The sequence below is a fragment of the Galeopterus variegatus genome, unplaced genomic scaffold (genome assembly GCF_000696425.1).
Source record: "Galeopterus variegatus unplaced genomic scaffold, G_variegatus-3.0.2 Scaffold2869, whole genome shotgun sequence".
NCBI lineage: Eukaryota > Metazoa > Chordata > Mammalia > Dermoptera > Cynocephalidae > Galeopterus > Galeopterus variegatus.
The window spans coordinates 89,750-106,508 of record NW_007728980.1 but is presented as its reverse complement, the minus strand read 5'-3'; the positions used below and the strand labels follow the sequence as shown (position 1 = coordinate 106,508).

The 16,759-nt window shown below is 35.0% G+C and overlaps 1 protein-coding gene across 1 annotated transcript in view; it reads right to left on the bottom strand.

The window, feature by feature from the left end:
• INPP4B (inositol polyphosphate-4-phosphatase, type II, 105kDa) overlaps positions 1-16,759 on the bottom strand; it is a 303,350-nt gene that overhangs the window by 212,393 nt on the left and 74,198 nt on the right. The window contains exon 6 of the mRNA XM_008583251.1: positions 15,295-15,442. Coding sequence (XP_008581473.1) covers positions 15,295-15,442 — 148 coding nt within the window. The remainder of the gene's footprint in view (positions 1-15,294; positions 15,443-16,759) is intronic.

Here is a 16,759-nt window from a genome sequence, read left to right as displayed (position 1 = left end):
AAAACTAAACCAGAGCAAAGGATAAGATATAATTTGGGATTTTTTTTTTTTTTACTTCTGAATCTTTTAGTTTAAATGGCACATTGTCTAGGTGTGCAGTACATGGCAACTGATATTCTCTAAACTATGCTGAAGCACATAGTGGTATTCAACATTAGGAGACCCAAAGATCCCAAGGCCCTGTGGTCCAGTCTCTGCTTGTTTATGGGACATAAACAGCAATCTGGCACTAATGTTGTAATTAAATGGCTAAATATCTTTACTAAACTCTTAGAATCAATAACAAAAGAGATCAACTGCATAAATGCATTTGTAATTCATAGAAGAATGTATTTTTTAAAACACTCCTACTCCATCTATAAACATCTCATTTTACTGACAGTGGCAAAAGCTGCTTTCAAAATCTATCTCTTTCAGTTTCTACTTTGCAGCAACAATAAAATAACTCATCCTGGAAAATCCACCATCCTACTAAACACATAAAATCTCATGAATTCGTTGCTTTACTATCTTTCTCCAAAAGACCAACAGGTAGGCATAAGAAGTTGGGAAGAAAAGACTGAATATTAAAATATTAATAAGCTTAGGCCTCTTACATATTAAACACTTTTGTCACTTACTGCCATCTGTCCCATTTCCCTGGGCTACCTCTAAACCAAAAGGCAAATCATAAAAATTAATCTCCAAAGAGACAGATAATTGCTAAGGCCTACTTGAGAAAATATCTAATGCTCTATGTATTCTATGCATTCTAACGTCAAAGTACGATATTCTTGATACTTGATGAAATATTCATACAGATCTCTGGAAATAACCTTATAAAGTACTTTTTGTTTATGTGGCTTGTTTTGTCTTATCTTGTTTAAGTATTCCAAAAACACATGCTTTTTCTTTTGAGTAAAATTTCAAGTGCTTGGAGGTCATTACTATCCTCTGGACTTTCTACAGTGTGGAACAGCCCATAATTCACAGAACATGTTTGAAACACAAACCACTGAATAACATGAGGAGAATATGAGATCAAAAACAAAACAAAACAACTTTATGAAGAATGAAGAGAAATAATTGAGCATAGAATAAGTCACAGAGGAACCGGAAGAAAAATAACCAAACCTGCTTTAAATTTTTACATAAAATACATAAAACATTGGCAAGAATATTAAACAGATAAATGTTTTTTAAACTTTGTTTCTTATACCTGTGGGGCTGTTGTGGCTATGGAGACTGGGGAGAGTGCTGGACAAAGTGGGCCATGTAAATGTACAGACATCAGGCCCTTTCCCTTACTCCACTCACCCACCAGCTTCAACTGTATATAAACCTGCTTTAAATTTTTACATAAAATACATAAAACATTGGCAAGAATATTAAACAGATAAATGTTTTTTAAACTTTGTTTCTTATACCTGTGGGGCTGTTGTGGCTATGGAGACTGGGGAGAGTGCTGGACAAAGTGGGCCATGTAAATGTACAGACATCAGGCCCTTTCCCTTACTCCACTCACCCACCAGCTTCAACTGTATATCTTTAATATTAAAATACCATGTATAATTCCCTTTGGGGGGGGGGGGAGTTTCTGCTGCTAAAAAAAATAAATAAGTAAAACAAGATTTAAGACCACCAAAATAGAAAATAGAAACAACAGGAGAAATTTCACCTTCCATTTGAAGCTTCTGTTTAAAACATAGTTTTAAAGCCTACTTATGATATATTCATGAGGGGGATTCCAACACGGAGCAAAGATGCTCGGAGCCTGTGAATGGCAGAGACTTTTCTTCCTCATCTTTTTGTCCTACCACAGTCTTCCACCATTGGAAGTGTTTGTTATGGTCTTGATGGTGTTGAATAAAAGGTTTGCTTGCAGACTGTTGTTCTTAGATTTTCCTAAACTTTGAGATAAAGTCAGAATATAGACTCACCCCAAAGTAGAGTGTTGAGCTCTTCCCAATTACAATAAAGAAATGAGACACTGTTGAGTCTTCTAACCTTATATGATCTAGATCTGTAATCCTGGATCAAGAAAGTCTTTCTTAGAGAAAGATTTTAGAAATTTATCTTTATATGGCATTTTTTACTGTGATGATAGAGAAGGGTTTTAGAAATTTAACTTTATATGCCATTTTTTTTTTTTATGGATATCTTGGCTGGGCTACAAGGTGCCCAGATATTTGGCCAAGCATTCTTCTGGGTGTTTCTGTGATGGTGTTTTTGGATGAGATTAATATTTGAATTGGTTGACTGAGTAAAGCAGATTGCCCTTCCTAATTTGGGTGGGGCTCATTCAATCAGATGAAGGCACAAACAGAATAAAACGGTTGAGACTTCCCCAAGTAAGAAAGAATTTACCTGCCTGATTGCCTTACAACTGGATCCTTGCATTTCCCCTGCATTTGGATTCAAACTGAAACATTTACTCTTCCTGGGTCTCAAGCCTGCTGGCCTCTAGACTGGAACTACACTATTGGTTCTTCTGGGTCTCAGGCCTTCAATTTCAGACTGGAACTATACAATCAGTTCTCCTGGGTTTCCAGCTGGCGTACTTACCCTGCAGATCTTGGGACATGTCACTTTTATAACCAAGTGAACCAATTCTTCATAATGACTCATATATGGATATATAGAATACGTACATCCTATTCTGTTTCTCTCAGGAACTTTAATGTACTAACTATGCAGAGATTCCATCACTAATATTTCTTTCTGCTTGTTGCATAAAAAGCCAGGGGTTTGGGAGAGTGGGGTGAGGGAGCTCATGCTGGTGGTAGAGAAGTAGGAGGGAAATATTTAGAACATAGTTTAGGCTTTTTCATGGTATTTTATTCCTCCCATCCCATTTAACAGATACTTTTCTGACTGCTTCAAAAGAAAAATAACTATAGAGATGTTTAACATGCACAAGAAATCTCTTTAGTTCTGAGGCCAAAGCTACATATGTGGTAACCTATTTTATCAGAAGTGTGAACCCAGAATAATCAACTTTAAAAATCTATGTGCATAAATTCATATACTTCTGAAATTATGAAAAGTTATTATTTTAATAATGAATACCTGTGAATAATAATTTACAAGAATGTAGTAAGACCAAATAGCCTGATAAAAATTTACATGGCAAAGTATATGGCCCCATAAGGAAGATATTAAAATGTTATTTGACATTGTTATTACATAAGTAAATAGAATATTTCCTCAAATGAGCTCTATAATACCACTTCAAAGAATAAAAATAGCTTTACAATTTAAATAGTGCCCTTTGGTAGTTATCACACAGTAAAACTACACATGAGTTTGCACAGGTGGAAAGTTTAACAGCCAAGCTGTTTTCATTCATTAAGCAAAATTAGACATTAAATCAAACTCAAAAGAAATCATAAAAAACTGTTATTACACAGTTATTACAGGATTTAGTTGCAATCACAGAATCTGTGTGTATCTGATAAATAGCCAGATTCTATAATTTATCTTTTGGTAACTGCATCAGAAAAAATGAGAAGTAATAAGTATGTGTTGTTCCAGCCTAAGTGTCTATTTGCTACTCCTGATAAAGGTGAATCAGTGTTTGTTTACTTCTAAAGAACGTCTTGCCTACCCTTGGTAGTTTGTTTTAAAGTTATTAAAACATGGACAGAATTTATTTCTTAATATTTTAGAGCTCAGTGTTCCACTTATGTTTTAAGCAGTTGTATGTTGTGTTTTATGAAGGCTTCTCCCAAATCCGCACATATTAATTAAATGTGTTTGTTCTGAATAGCCATGAAAATTACAAACTATTCTTGAAAGGCTGGTAAAGCAAGGAAGTGTGCAAGCATTCTCATCATCTTTTTGTTACACTTGTCCACACTTTCAGAAACTGCAAACATTTCTAGACATTATCCCTTAAAATTCCCATCTCTGGATCTGGAATGAGGATCTTGCCCAGCTAAGTTTTATAGGTGGATGGAATTCAGCAGGCTCCACTGGATGTTCTAGGTCACACTTGGCTGGTTGGTGGACACCATAAGACTTTTACCAGGTGTCAATTCTTATTTCTCCCTTTTGATAATCAGGGCTACTTTTGCATAGGATATATCTATTCATTTGATTCTCACAACAAGCCTCAGAGATCTTTGTTCCAGAACTACACTAAACGAAATAAAAAATTTAGTAGCACTAGGCAGATTTCAAATGTTCCATAGCCACAGGGTTATCATACAAGACAGCACAGTTAGAATATTCCCATCATCATGGAAAGTCCTATTGGACAACATTGCTCTAGACAAATGACAGGAATATGACTGAGAAGTGAATTGACTTGTTCAAGGCCACATTGCTAGTAAATGGCAGAATCAGGTCTTGTACCTGGGTCTTGTAAAAGCAAACCCTGTTTTCTTTTTTATTTTAATTCTTGATGAGTACAGTTTCTCCTATTTTTTTTTTTAATTTTTGATGAGTACAGTTTCTCCTAAAAAAAAAAAAAAAAAAAAAAAAAAGTATCCCTGAATAGGAAGACAAGATTGGAATCTCCCACCTGAGAGGCTCGTCTGTATATAACTTCCATCCAGCTCCACAGAGAGCTGGTTCAAATATTTTGCTCAGACATGCACTTGACAGACAGTCTTGGCTATAGCAACTGCTGGGAAGTCAACCAACACAACAAATTTTTAATTTATTTTCTATTTATTTAACAAATATTTATGTCGTGCTTATTCTATACCAGTAGTTCTGAGCACTTTATAAGTATTCACACATTCAACACTCATATCAGCTCACTGAAGTAAGTACAATTATTATCATCCACATTTTCAGATGAGGTGATGGAAGCCCAGAGAAGTTAAGTAGCTCACCCATGGTCACCTCGTTAGTACAAGTAACTCACCCATGGTCACCTACCTAGTGCACAGCTGAGCTGGCAGCATTAAGCCCAGGCAGTTTGGCATTGGAGCTATATTAGTTTGCTAGAACTGTCATAACAAAATATCACAGATTGGGTGGCTTAAATAACAGAAATTTATCTTCACACAGTTCTGGGGGCTACAAGTACAAGATCAAGTTTTCATCAGGCTTGGTTTCTTCTGAGGCCTCTCTCCTTGGCTTGCAGATGACCATCTCCTTGCTCTGTCCTCACACAGACTTTCCTCTGTGTACATGCACCCTCTGGTGACTCTCTGTGTGTCCAAATTTCCTGTTATAAGGGCACCAGTCACTTTGGATTAGGGACCACCCTACTCGCCTCTTTTTAAAATCACATCTTTATAGACCCTATCTCCAATACAATCGCATTCTGAAATACTGTGGTTAGGGCTTCAACATATAAATTTCGGGGTGGGGGGGGGATGTATGCAATTAACCTCATAACAGAGCCCATGCTTTAAACCACTATGCTATGTGAACCCTATTAGAAACATAAAGAAATCTCTCCCACTAAAAACCATAGCATAGAATATATATTTTGATACTACCAACCTGGGAGGAAAAAAAACCCTGCCAAACTTCTATCTTACCCACAAAGGTAAAGTAGAAAGTTTGATTTTGGCCTTCTCATTTTCCACATTAAATTCCAATGGGCCAGAAAAAAGAAGATTTTTGTGTGATCTGGTTATCCTAGATCAATACTGCCCAACAGAACTTTCTGTGATACTGGAAGTGTTCTATGTCTCTTCTATCTAATGTCATGGTTACCAGCCACTTATAGCTGTTGGATAATAAACTGAATTTTTGACTTCATTTAATTTAAACAAATTTAAACAAGTTTAAATAGATACACATGGCAAGGGACAAGGGTATGGAATAGCACAGCCCTAGATGGATGAACTAAGAGCCAATAGGGTTTCCCTTCTCCTTCTAAGCCTGGTGCTCATCCTCTATTTCCTACACCAATAAATCTATTTATCTCTTCAGTTATGCAGGACAAAACGCTCGAGTCATTCTTTACACCTTATATTGAAAGGTGATCCATCACCAAGTCCTGTTGATTTAGTTCCTCAGAAAAGTCTCAAATTTATGTCCATTTCTCCATTTGCACCACCTCCCCCTGGTGTAAGCTGCCATCATCATCAGCCCAGGCAGCCACAATATCTTCTCACTTGTTTTTCTCTCCACACTTTCCTCCCATTTAAAAAATGTAATCATGTCACCCTCTGCTAATAATTTCAATGATTCTTAGGAAAAAGATTACATTATTGAGTGCTTACTATGTGCTAAGTATTTTGCTAAATTCTAAGAAAAGCAGAAAAAAGAAAATTGACAAGTTCTTTACTATATGTTGCCCAGAAGGCCCTAACTAATCTGAAGCCTGACTACCATTCTGAAATCACTCTCTCAGCTCCCACCGCACCAGCTTTGTGGACAGAAGGCATTCCTGGTCTGCTTTTCTGCTCAGTGGGAATTCATGACACGGTACAGCAAACATCTCTACGAGGTGTGCTAGGTTAGTAAGCCAAAGGAGATTAAAATAAAGATTCAGTTCTGCTTCTGAGACACTACCAACTTTCAGCTGAGATGAGAAATAATTATAATAATAGCTTTGATATATTGAGTGTTTGCTGTGTACATGATTTTTTATATAAGTGCTAAGAATAGCCTTCACATGTTACAGGCATATGTGTCTATGCAGCAGGTGTTTTTCATCAATAGTTCATTTTTAAACCTCTCAGTAACTATGTGCATATATTATTCAGTCCCTTTTGTACGGTTGAGAAAATGAAGATTAGAGCAGTTAGGTAAATTGTGCTGTGCCACACAGCTATTATGTGGGTTGGGGGAGCAGGTTTCAAACCCAGAGCTACATCACCCCCCCCCCCGAAACCCTTTAGTCTTAAGTGCCAGACTTTCCTGATTGCTCATTTAATTTCTACAGTAGCCCTGTGACACAAATTATAATGTTATTAACTAAAAAGTAAGATAGATAGATAGATAGATAGATAGATAGATAGATGATAGATAGATAGATGATAGATAAAAATCAAGTAATTTTAAGTAAATTAAGTAATTTTCTACAAATTTTACATATGTATTAAGTGGTAGATGTAGATTTTGAGCTCAGGTCTCTGATGATTCCAGTTCTGTGCTTTTATCATTATAGCACACCCTCCCCTACTCAATCCATTTGTAATAAAGAATCTTGACACAATAGAAAAAAAATGTGCTTCTGAATGATTTTGCCTTATTTTCTCCTATGGGAATATTCTAATACACAAACAGCAAAATAAAACATATATTTCTATCACCAGCATGGCAATATTAAGTGCTCCACAGTACCTCTCATTAAATGATACCAAGAATCCATAAATATGAACTTAGGAGCACACAGCATCTGCCCCCAGTACTAGGAGTTGGGAGGCAAATGCACTTTACGTGATAAACAACATCCCACGTGGTATTCTAACTGTGCATCAACATTGCACAAAGAAAAAAGAACAGAAGAAATAATACTAATCAGGTCTAAGTCAACAGTAGAGTCCTGATGTGATATTTTTTGTGCATCTTTTTGGATCCTTAGAACTTGATTATTTTCAGAGAAAGCAAGCAAGAGGAAGAGAAACACAAAGAGAAACAGAGGAAGAGACAGAAAACAACAAAAACATCTATGAGATTCATCAGGTTGAGGTTTACGTGATATATATGAGATTTAAACAGAGTATCTGTCTCCCTGTTGCTTTCCCCACTAATCAATGTTTCTTTAAAGTCAGTAAAGATTTTCAATGTGACTTTGTTTTAACCAAGGATGCAAAAGTCAACAGAGTCCCAAAAGGAATGTGCTTCAGCCTTGCCAAAGAAAACAAGGGAAGAGATGAGGCTGGAGAAGGAGACAGAACAAGATCACGCTTACCTGGTAGGCCATGAGAAGGGAAAAGCTTGTCTGGTGATAAACGCATTTTGAAAAAAGGATATAAATTATACCTTAGAATGTCGAATTATGCTAAATGACAGACTGAGTCACTGTATAGTAAAATCCTACTGTATAACTTTTCGTATAGTCAGAATGTTTTTAAAATAGAATTTACCTGAATATATCTGGCCTTAATTTGAATTTTTAATATATATTTTCAGTATTTTTAAGAGGCATTCTTGAAGGCTTATCATTTTGAAATAAAATGGACCATTTTTTAAATGATAGTAACAAAATGCTTTAAGATAATATACAAGGTTAGAAAACTAAATATCTTCTGTGTCTCAGAATAGTTTTATTGCTTAGAAAGCCAATTCCAAAAAAATGTCAAATGTTTGAGGTGATATGTTAATTAGCTTAATTTAATCTTTCCACATTGTACTCAAAAATCATAACACCACTTTTTACCCCATAAATATATACAACTATAATTCTTCAATATGTAATTTTAAAAAGTATTAAAATATTTAAGTAAACAAGTAACATGTCTCTGTAACATTCCCTTGTATAGCAACTATGATTTCAGAGCTGTGATTTTAAATGATCTCACTTGCCATCTTTTTCATATATAATAATACACTATGTTCAAGAAATATCTTTAGGATATAAATATATATCTGTATAGATATGTTTGCAATAGTTCCAAAATACAGCTCTCTAAAATATAGAATACAGAATATTTGAAATGTTTAGTAATGAACAAAATACATGTGATTATCATTGATACAAAATATTTTATCATCATGAGTCTAGTATTTGTACATTTGTGAACTGTGATATTTAAGACAAAGCATATTATTCTCTCAAAAAGAGTGACCCGTACAACCTTATATTTGAAGTTTATATGTTCTAAAACACTTTACCACACTTTTCCATACTAAAGTATTTGGTTCATATTTTTAACCTTTTGTTCACAAGATTATTCCTTCCTTCTGCATGATACACACAAATGTACATATCCATTTTATATGAAATTTAAGAAAGCCTTTAATTTCATTGTTACGAAGTATTCATATCCTTTCCTCTAACTCCCAACACTATATGCTAGAAAGTATTTCCTTCCCCCCTCCGCCCCATTCCTTAAATTAATGATGAAAATTATGTATAAGGATAAAAGAAAGCAAGAGAAAAAAAGAAAAAAAAATTAAATTAAATTTTATTTTTTTCTGGGGGATTTTATTGTCTATGAGGTTTGTTTTCAGTAAAATATTTCTAAACGTTTCTTTAAAACTTTTTGTACCATGATAGGTTTTCAAACATCATTTTATGCTATAGGAATTTATACTTTTTTGATAAATCCAGTACTCTATGGCCACAAGAGTCTCTCATGTAAACATATACATGTGCATACCATGATTTAATACAAAATTTGTAGTCACCATGGAGCTTAGGCTATATAGGTACCATCATTTTGTCTAGAAACTAACATATTTCAATGCAGACTGAGCAAAGCAAACATTTAAAATAGTACAAATATTGAAAAAAATAAGATAAACAAAATATGTGGCAACATTAAAACAAATTGTAAACAGTATATTGGTGGTAATTTGGCAAGACCAACATAACTTGTCTGCACTCAACCCAAGAAAGCTTGGCGGACTGTAAAGTTTGAAGCACTATAAACGCAAGCAAACACACTGACACATAAAGGAACACATGCACACACACACCCCTGAAGTATACAGAGGCTCTCTGAGCTGTGTTCAATATTTTGCTCTCCTTTTCTTTCCATTAATAATTACCCCATAATAAACCAGTTGTCATTCTCCTTCTCACCCTTCAATTACGTTAGATCCAAGAAGTAGTTTGCTATTGAATATCAAAGCCCTTATGTATCATGATTATGGAATAATCTATTAAAACTTCTTGTAAAGAAGGTGTTATAGTGAGTAATTTGTAAGCAGAACTATTTGTCCCCTCTTCACTTCCCCACACACAATTCCAGTATAGTTCTCAGGAGGTTAAATATAGCTGTCTCCAGAAAACTCCATCAAATGTGCTTTTTATAACAGTTTTAATAAGTCATGGATTTTAAGGAAAAAAGATTTTAGGCAGATAATCCATCATTAGACTGTAGTATTATCATAGGAAATAAATGACAGTGGTTTGATTAGAGCATGCGGGGAGTGAGAACATAAAAATTGAACAGGTTGGGGAGAAATTGTGGAATGATCAAATTAATCCTTGAAGTTGAATGTGGATAAATGTAGTGGAATAAGACAAAGGATATGTTCTACATTACTGCACTGAACTGTTATGTGGGCAGAGGGTGATATCACTTACTGAGATAGGAACTAATTGAAGAAGAAAAATTTTGAAAGGAGAGAGATGAGTTAAGCTTTAGACAAGTTGAGTTTGAGGTAACTGCAAGAGATATAATTAAAAACATTTAGCAGGCAGTTGGGAAGAGGTATCTGGAGCTCAGAAGGCAAGTGCTAGTTGGAGGATTTAGAGAACAATAGCATGTAAATGTAAATGTCCCATTGAGGGCTTGTGGAAGGGTTAAAAATGCCAGTGTTTTGGTAAAGGCATATGATCAGTACCAAGAAACTACCAAAAGTAGGCACTTCAAGGTCAGATGCAAGGGGACCCCAATAGTAGATGCCAGGATATCATCCCAAAGGCCAGATGGCCCTATGGCATCTCAGTGATTATCAATCATCCCATAATAGAAACCACCAGGCATTCAAAGGGTACTGCAGGAATTAAGAATCTCTTTGTCTCTGATGTTATAAAGACACAGGAAGCCCATCCTCATTTATCTATATATTTTCTTGGGGTAGGGAAGGGGGAAAGTAAAATTCTAAATGTCTAGTAATTTTCCTTTGGAGACAATCATCCATCGTTTTTAAAAACAAACCTGAGGGGGAGCTAAATTTTAAATAGACTGATATTCAGATCGAAAGGAAGCTGTTTAAACTAGAGGAAACCAAGTTACTGTTAACCGGTAAGTCTAAGTATTCTATGTTACTTGTAAGAATTAGTGTATTAGTTTCATTTTGTCGGAAAGGAAGCTGTTTAAACTAGAGGAAACCAAGTTACTGTTAACCGGTAAGTCTAAGTATTCTCTGTTACTTGTAAGAATTAGTGTATTAGTTTCATTTTGTCGTGAAACAAATTACCATTTAAATCTACCACCTAGAAACAACCAATGTGAATTAGTTAGTGTATTTCCTTTTGGTCTTTTTTATGTAACAATAAAAATTAAGATGAAATGCTTTAAACTGATTAGCAGCCAACATTTTTATTTAATATCATATGGTAGAAAAACAGATGTACTCATAATACACTCAGATGTGTAGGGAAAATTAAGCACAATACCAGGGGTGATAACCATGGGGGTCACAATTCTACTTACCACTGTGAGACATATGAAGATGAGAGATGCAGAAAATAAAGACACTTAATTATACTTCTTGGTGGTGGATTTAGAGGGATTTTACTTTTCTTCTTTGTATTTTCTGTATTTTTAATACTTTTTAGAGTGAGTATGTATTATTTTCATGGTAAAAATTCAATATGTATTTTATATATTTGTAAACTGTGGCTCCAGGAGCAAAGAATCAGAAAATTACTAAGCACAATATGAGCCTTTCTTCACAGCAGTAAACATAACTTGAGTGATGTCTAAGATTTCTTGCTTGTGAATTCTTTAGACCTAAACTATAATATAAAACTTAAAATGTAGTGTTGTGAAAACACTACACTGAGCCATTCAAAATTTATTACGTATCTGAACTTGAATTCAGAAGGTACTGATGCTTAGGCCAATCGGAGGGAACCCCTAAAGGACTTAAAATCTGTCAGAGCCCTATGACTTTGTGGTATGTACAATTTCAAATTTAATAAAAGTAGTTCACATTGAGTCTAAATGTCACACTAACTGTGAGACTAAGAGACTAATAGCAAGAGTGCTTTTAGATGGCAGCTGCGGGCAAAGACAGACAACTGTGAACGAGGGATGTGAATGTAGCTAGGGAACGTGTCCACCAACAACATTCACACTCATTGTCAGTACTGGCTTCAAAGGACAATGTTCTCCTCATTTGTACACATATGTATGCATTATACACGCAAGCAAACTATGCACACACATGGTCCCTGCAAATAGACTTACACTAACTTACTCTGTCAAATATATACCAACCTCAGATGTGTGAAAGACAATAATAGACTTAAATGTTATAAGTGAGATTTCATTCTTACCAATATATAAAAAAAGCATATAAAACCACTAATACTGTTCTGTCTTTAAGACAATTTTGACTATATATACCTAACATTTTCTTAGTTATCTTCTTTAACTGCTATTTTTCTTTCACAATTAAATCCACAGTCAGACTTTATGAAATTTCCATCTGTGAGTTGATGAGACTGATATCAATCATTGCATTCTTTTAAATCCACTTTCCACTCCCTGGGTAAAGGAGGGGCACGGATGTAACAAATGATTCAGATGATTGCCTAAATGCTCCTTTAGAGAGATGGCAACACACCAACTCAGAACTGTTGACTGTGTTTGGTCATCAATTTATATATAAAAGTTCAAACTGGGATGAAAAAGGGAGATTGAAAGAGTCAAATTATCATGAAAAGAAAGTACAGAATTTTCAAAATCCAAACTTCATAGAAATCAGAGACTGACTGTGCTTGCAAATTTATCATATTAGTAACTGATAGGAAAGGCCTGCTTTTGTAAATACAATTACTCATTCAAGGTTTGTCTCTAACTGCTTTTGTGCTACAGTGGCAGAGCTAAAGAGTAGGGAAAGACACCATATGTCTTGCAAAGACAAAAATATTTACTCATTGGCTTTTTAAGAATAAGTTTTTGCTAACCTCTGATGTAGGGGATGAAAAGGGACTGAGTGACAGTTTATATCTGCTACTCATTGACTTATTCCTCTTCACCATAAATGTAATGATACTGCATAGTTAATATTTTAAATGTTCTGAAAATAGTTATTTAATTTCCTTAGCAATGTAAATGACCATAATATGAAGTTGTCCAGGCAACTTTTCTTTTTGAAGGAAAAACCCCAAGCCTTTTGATTATTAATTCTCCCATGATAGATTTCCAAACATGTAAATGAATTTTTTCTCTCCTTTTCTTTATAAAATTTTAAAGGTTTATTGTTGAAATTTTTAACACATTCCAATGATGACAGACTTATACAGAAAAGGAGTTAGAGAAAGCCAAACGTTTAAGAAAGCCACAGTCCCTATCCAGTTTTCAGAATCTATCAGGTTTTTATATAGTTTGGTTTCATAGGACCAAAATGCTATTTTCTTCTCTGAAAAATCACAGTTCCTAGTTCTATCTCTGGCAATGGAACCTCATATTTGGAGTCACTGCTCCTATGTCTCCACCGAAACTGCCCACCAGTCCTTTCCATGTGCTAGCAAATTGTTGTGCTGCAGATGCAAATGAAAAACGAGATACTGAGAAAGGCAAGAGAACAGGATAAGTGGACAACACTTTGGTGCGTAAAAAACAACAATAATTATAGTAGCTATGCTAAATCCAATAGCTTAATGGTCTCCTGATTCTTATTTCCTACTAATTATTCTCACTTGTACCCTATCAGTGAATTGATAAAGACAGAGATTTAAATGGGAGTGGGAGTGGGAGTGGAGGTAAGAGCTGAGACAGCACTGTGCAGGACTCCAAAGCAGCAGACATGCAGCAGGACAGCTGCTCAGCCTTTAAGACAGATTGGAAAAGAAGCAGTAGTCATTCTCGTTACTTTCTCTCTCACTAGCTTGTTGTATTTTTAAATGAAAAAACCTTAATGGTCCATCAACTAAGATTTTTCAAACTCAAAATATTAGCTTCAAATTAGTTATTATGATAAATCTAGTACGTGGTATAATAACCTAGTATTACGTGAATAGATTTCGGTGCTTTGTGAAGTGCCATTATTTTCCAATTTCTGTGTCTTCATAGATACTCCAGTGGGAATTTAGGACTGGCTAAATCAGATGCAGCTATTCAAGTACTGTTTAAAGGGTTAGACATAGTTCTAACTTTTTAAATCTGCTTCATCTGGCAACTCCTCTCCAGTGTTTCTCAGCTGAATAAAAGTGCTAGGTCCTGCCTAACACCTCTCATTCATGCCTGTCTACTGAGAGTCCTTCCTTATCCTGTAACCCCTCAGAGAACTAGCTCTTGTGTCCAATCTTCAGGATGAAATGGTGATCACTGCATGGCTCTAATAGGTATGGCTCTTGGTGTCCAATGGTCTAGAATATAACCATGTTGAAGATGATGACTCTTTTATGACTTCAAAGCTCCAAACTCCATGCTCCTCTCCTCTAACTCACAAGCTTGCTTAGCCTTCCAGGGAAAGTGTTTTACCCATCACCTACTCATAGTACTAGCTCCAGGTGGGGATAATATGGAAAACCCACTTCAGAATAATTTGGCTTATTAACTCATTCCAGCAGCTGGGTCTGATGGAGTCTGCTTAGATTCCTGAACATGTTACAGCCTCTCTTGGCCTGAGTCAATACCTGTTGTCTGATTTCTGTGGCCTGATTCTCCACACTGTGCTATCCTTAAATATCTACCTCCCCGTCTCCCTTTCAGTCTTTACTCCCCTTGATCTAGATTGTTTTCTTATAATCCAATTTTGTGTCGGATTTGCCTTAAGATTTGGGTTCTGTTTTCTTTTCTTTTCTCTTCACTTGGATATAAGGTATTTGTGCAGCCATTCCTACCTAATCAATTTTGTCAACACCTGCCAGATTTGACCTGCCTTGTCCATGGCACCCTCCTGACTTAGGTCAACATGGCATCCTGAGGACTTTAGAGTCTACCAAAGGGGTACAAACTATTAAGTAACCATGTGTTCTAATGTGCATAAGACAGAAATCTAAGTGCAGGGCATTTCACGCTCTGCTGTATATTTCAGGAATTACAGAATGTTAACTATTAAAAATATTTGCAGGTGTTCTGAGATTTAGGGACTTAATGTTTAGCCTAATGTAGTGTTCAGCATTTTAAAAGTTATTCGAGGTTTGTTTAAAAGGCAGAGAAAGAAATTGTTTGATTAGTCATGGTTCAGAGACATTCTTAAGAATCAATCAGCTCCCAAATGCTTCTGTCTTATTACAGCAACAGATTTAATTTTGTTGTACAACAATACTGTCCATTAACATAGCATATTATATCAGTCACTGCAAATAAGTTTTAGACCAACAGCCTTGAAAGCCTTGCTACAAATGAATCATCCAAAGAAGAAAAAATAAATAATTAATGATAAGAATGTAAGGTAATGCATATGTTAGATTGACTTAGCCATTTCACAATGTATACGAATTTCAAAACAATATGTTGTAGATGATAAATATATATAATTTTTTAATATGTCAATTAAAAACCTTAAAATAAATAATGTCAGAGACAATAAGAAATTCTTTTCCCTTACCTACACAAATCTTCTTTTATGTGAAGGGAAAGCAATTCCTTAGGAATATGAAAAGAAAGTATGCTCTCTGACATCTGCTCCCGGATTCGCATCCACTTATTGTCAGATGTGGGAAATCTATACAGTTTACACACTGGGTTCTTTAACACTGGAAAGGAAGAAGAAAATAAAAAGGTTAATAGTTAAATGATAAGTAAATGCATATCGTGTGAAGCTCAATTAAAAAAAAAAAAAAAAAAAAAAACATTAACCAGGGCAGCATTCTAATTATTTATTTGACCAAAACTTTGATTTGAATCAGTATCCATTAGTGTATTTGGATTTCTAAGAACTTTATTTTTACATCTTATTTTTTCAGTAGCTTCTTGGACATATAATTGTTAAATTGAATAAAATTATACGTCAAATTCAAATTCATAAATGTGGCTACTGGGTTCTCTAATTTACTACCTATTGATTCCTCTCTCCTGAAGTTTTTATAAACATATGTGTCTATAATCATAGCTTAAAATATAGGTATATACACATAATACATGCTTTGAATGAATATATTTCTGAATTTCTTCTGATCACTCTTAATCAACTTTACCTATTTAAATGGTGGGTGACAACTGATAAGTTATTTCAGAGGTTTCAAAAGGCACTACTACTAAAATGATTTATTTCTTAAATGTCATAAACGTTTATTTCTTTGGCTTAAAATCTATTAAAATTCAAACAGTGTGCATATTTTAGTGCCAAAAAATCAATAATACACTTTCCTGAAATCACATATTAGCAGAAGCAAGGCAGGGAAACTGTGAAGAAACTGTATCTAGGGTGGGCAGACAGTGATTAAGGGAGGAATAACAAGGTCATGCAACTGAGGATTTTTAAAGATTCAGAAAAAGTGTGAGGTCTGATATTATGATAATACTTGACAATTTTTTATGAAGCCAGCACTCACAGCACATTTCCAAGCCATCTATTTCAGGGCAGAATTTTATTGTCATTGCTGTTGGTAATGAATGCCTTTGTTGTACTCATACACTAAAGCTTAATGGGCAGTAAAATATCAGGTCAATCACCAGTCAAGGATCTATGATTAGTTGTCTCCAGTTTACCAATAAAGCTGATTTAAAACCATAGTTGATATTGAAGTGGATATAAAGCTTTAAATAATACTGAGCATGGTAAGTACCCCAGGTCTCCTCAACATATAGAAAAAATGCCTTTCAAAATTTTGAGATTCTGTAAGACCACCATACCTCATTCAGTAATCGGATAAGCATATAATATTTTTCTGAACACTGAAATGAGGACCTATTCATCTGTTCCTCTGCAGCCATCCATTCTCAAAGGTACACTCTGGACATTACAATTATCAAAATTGCTTTCTCATCAGAAACCTTGACTTCAAACATTCCATTCTTCAACTACCAGATTCAAGTCTTCTAGTACACTTACCTACCCCCCCACCAAGAAT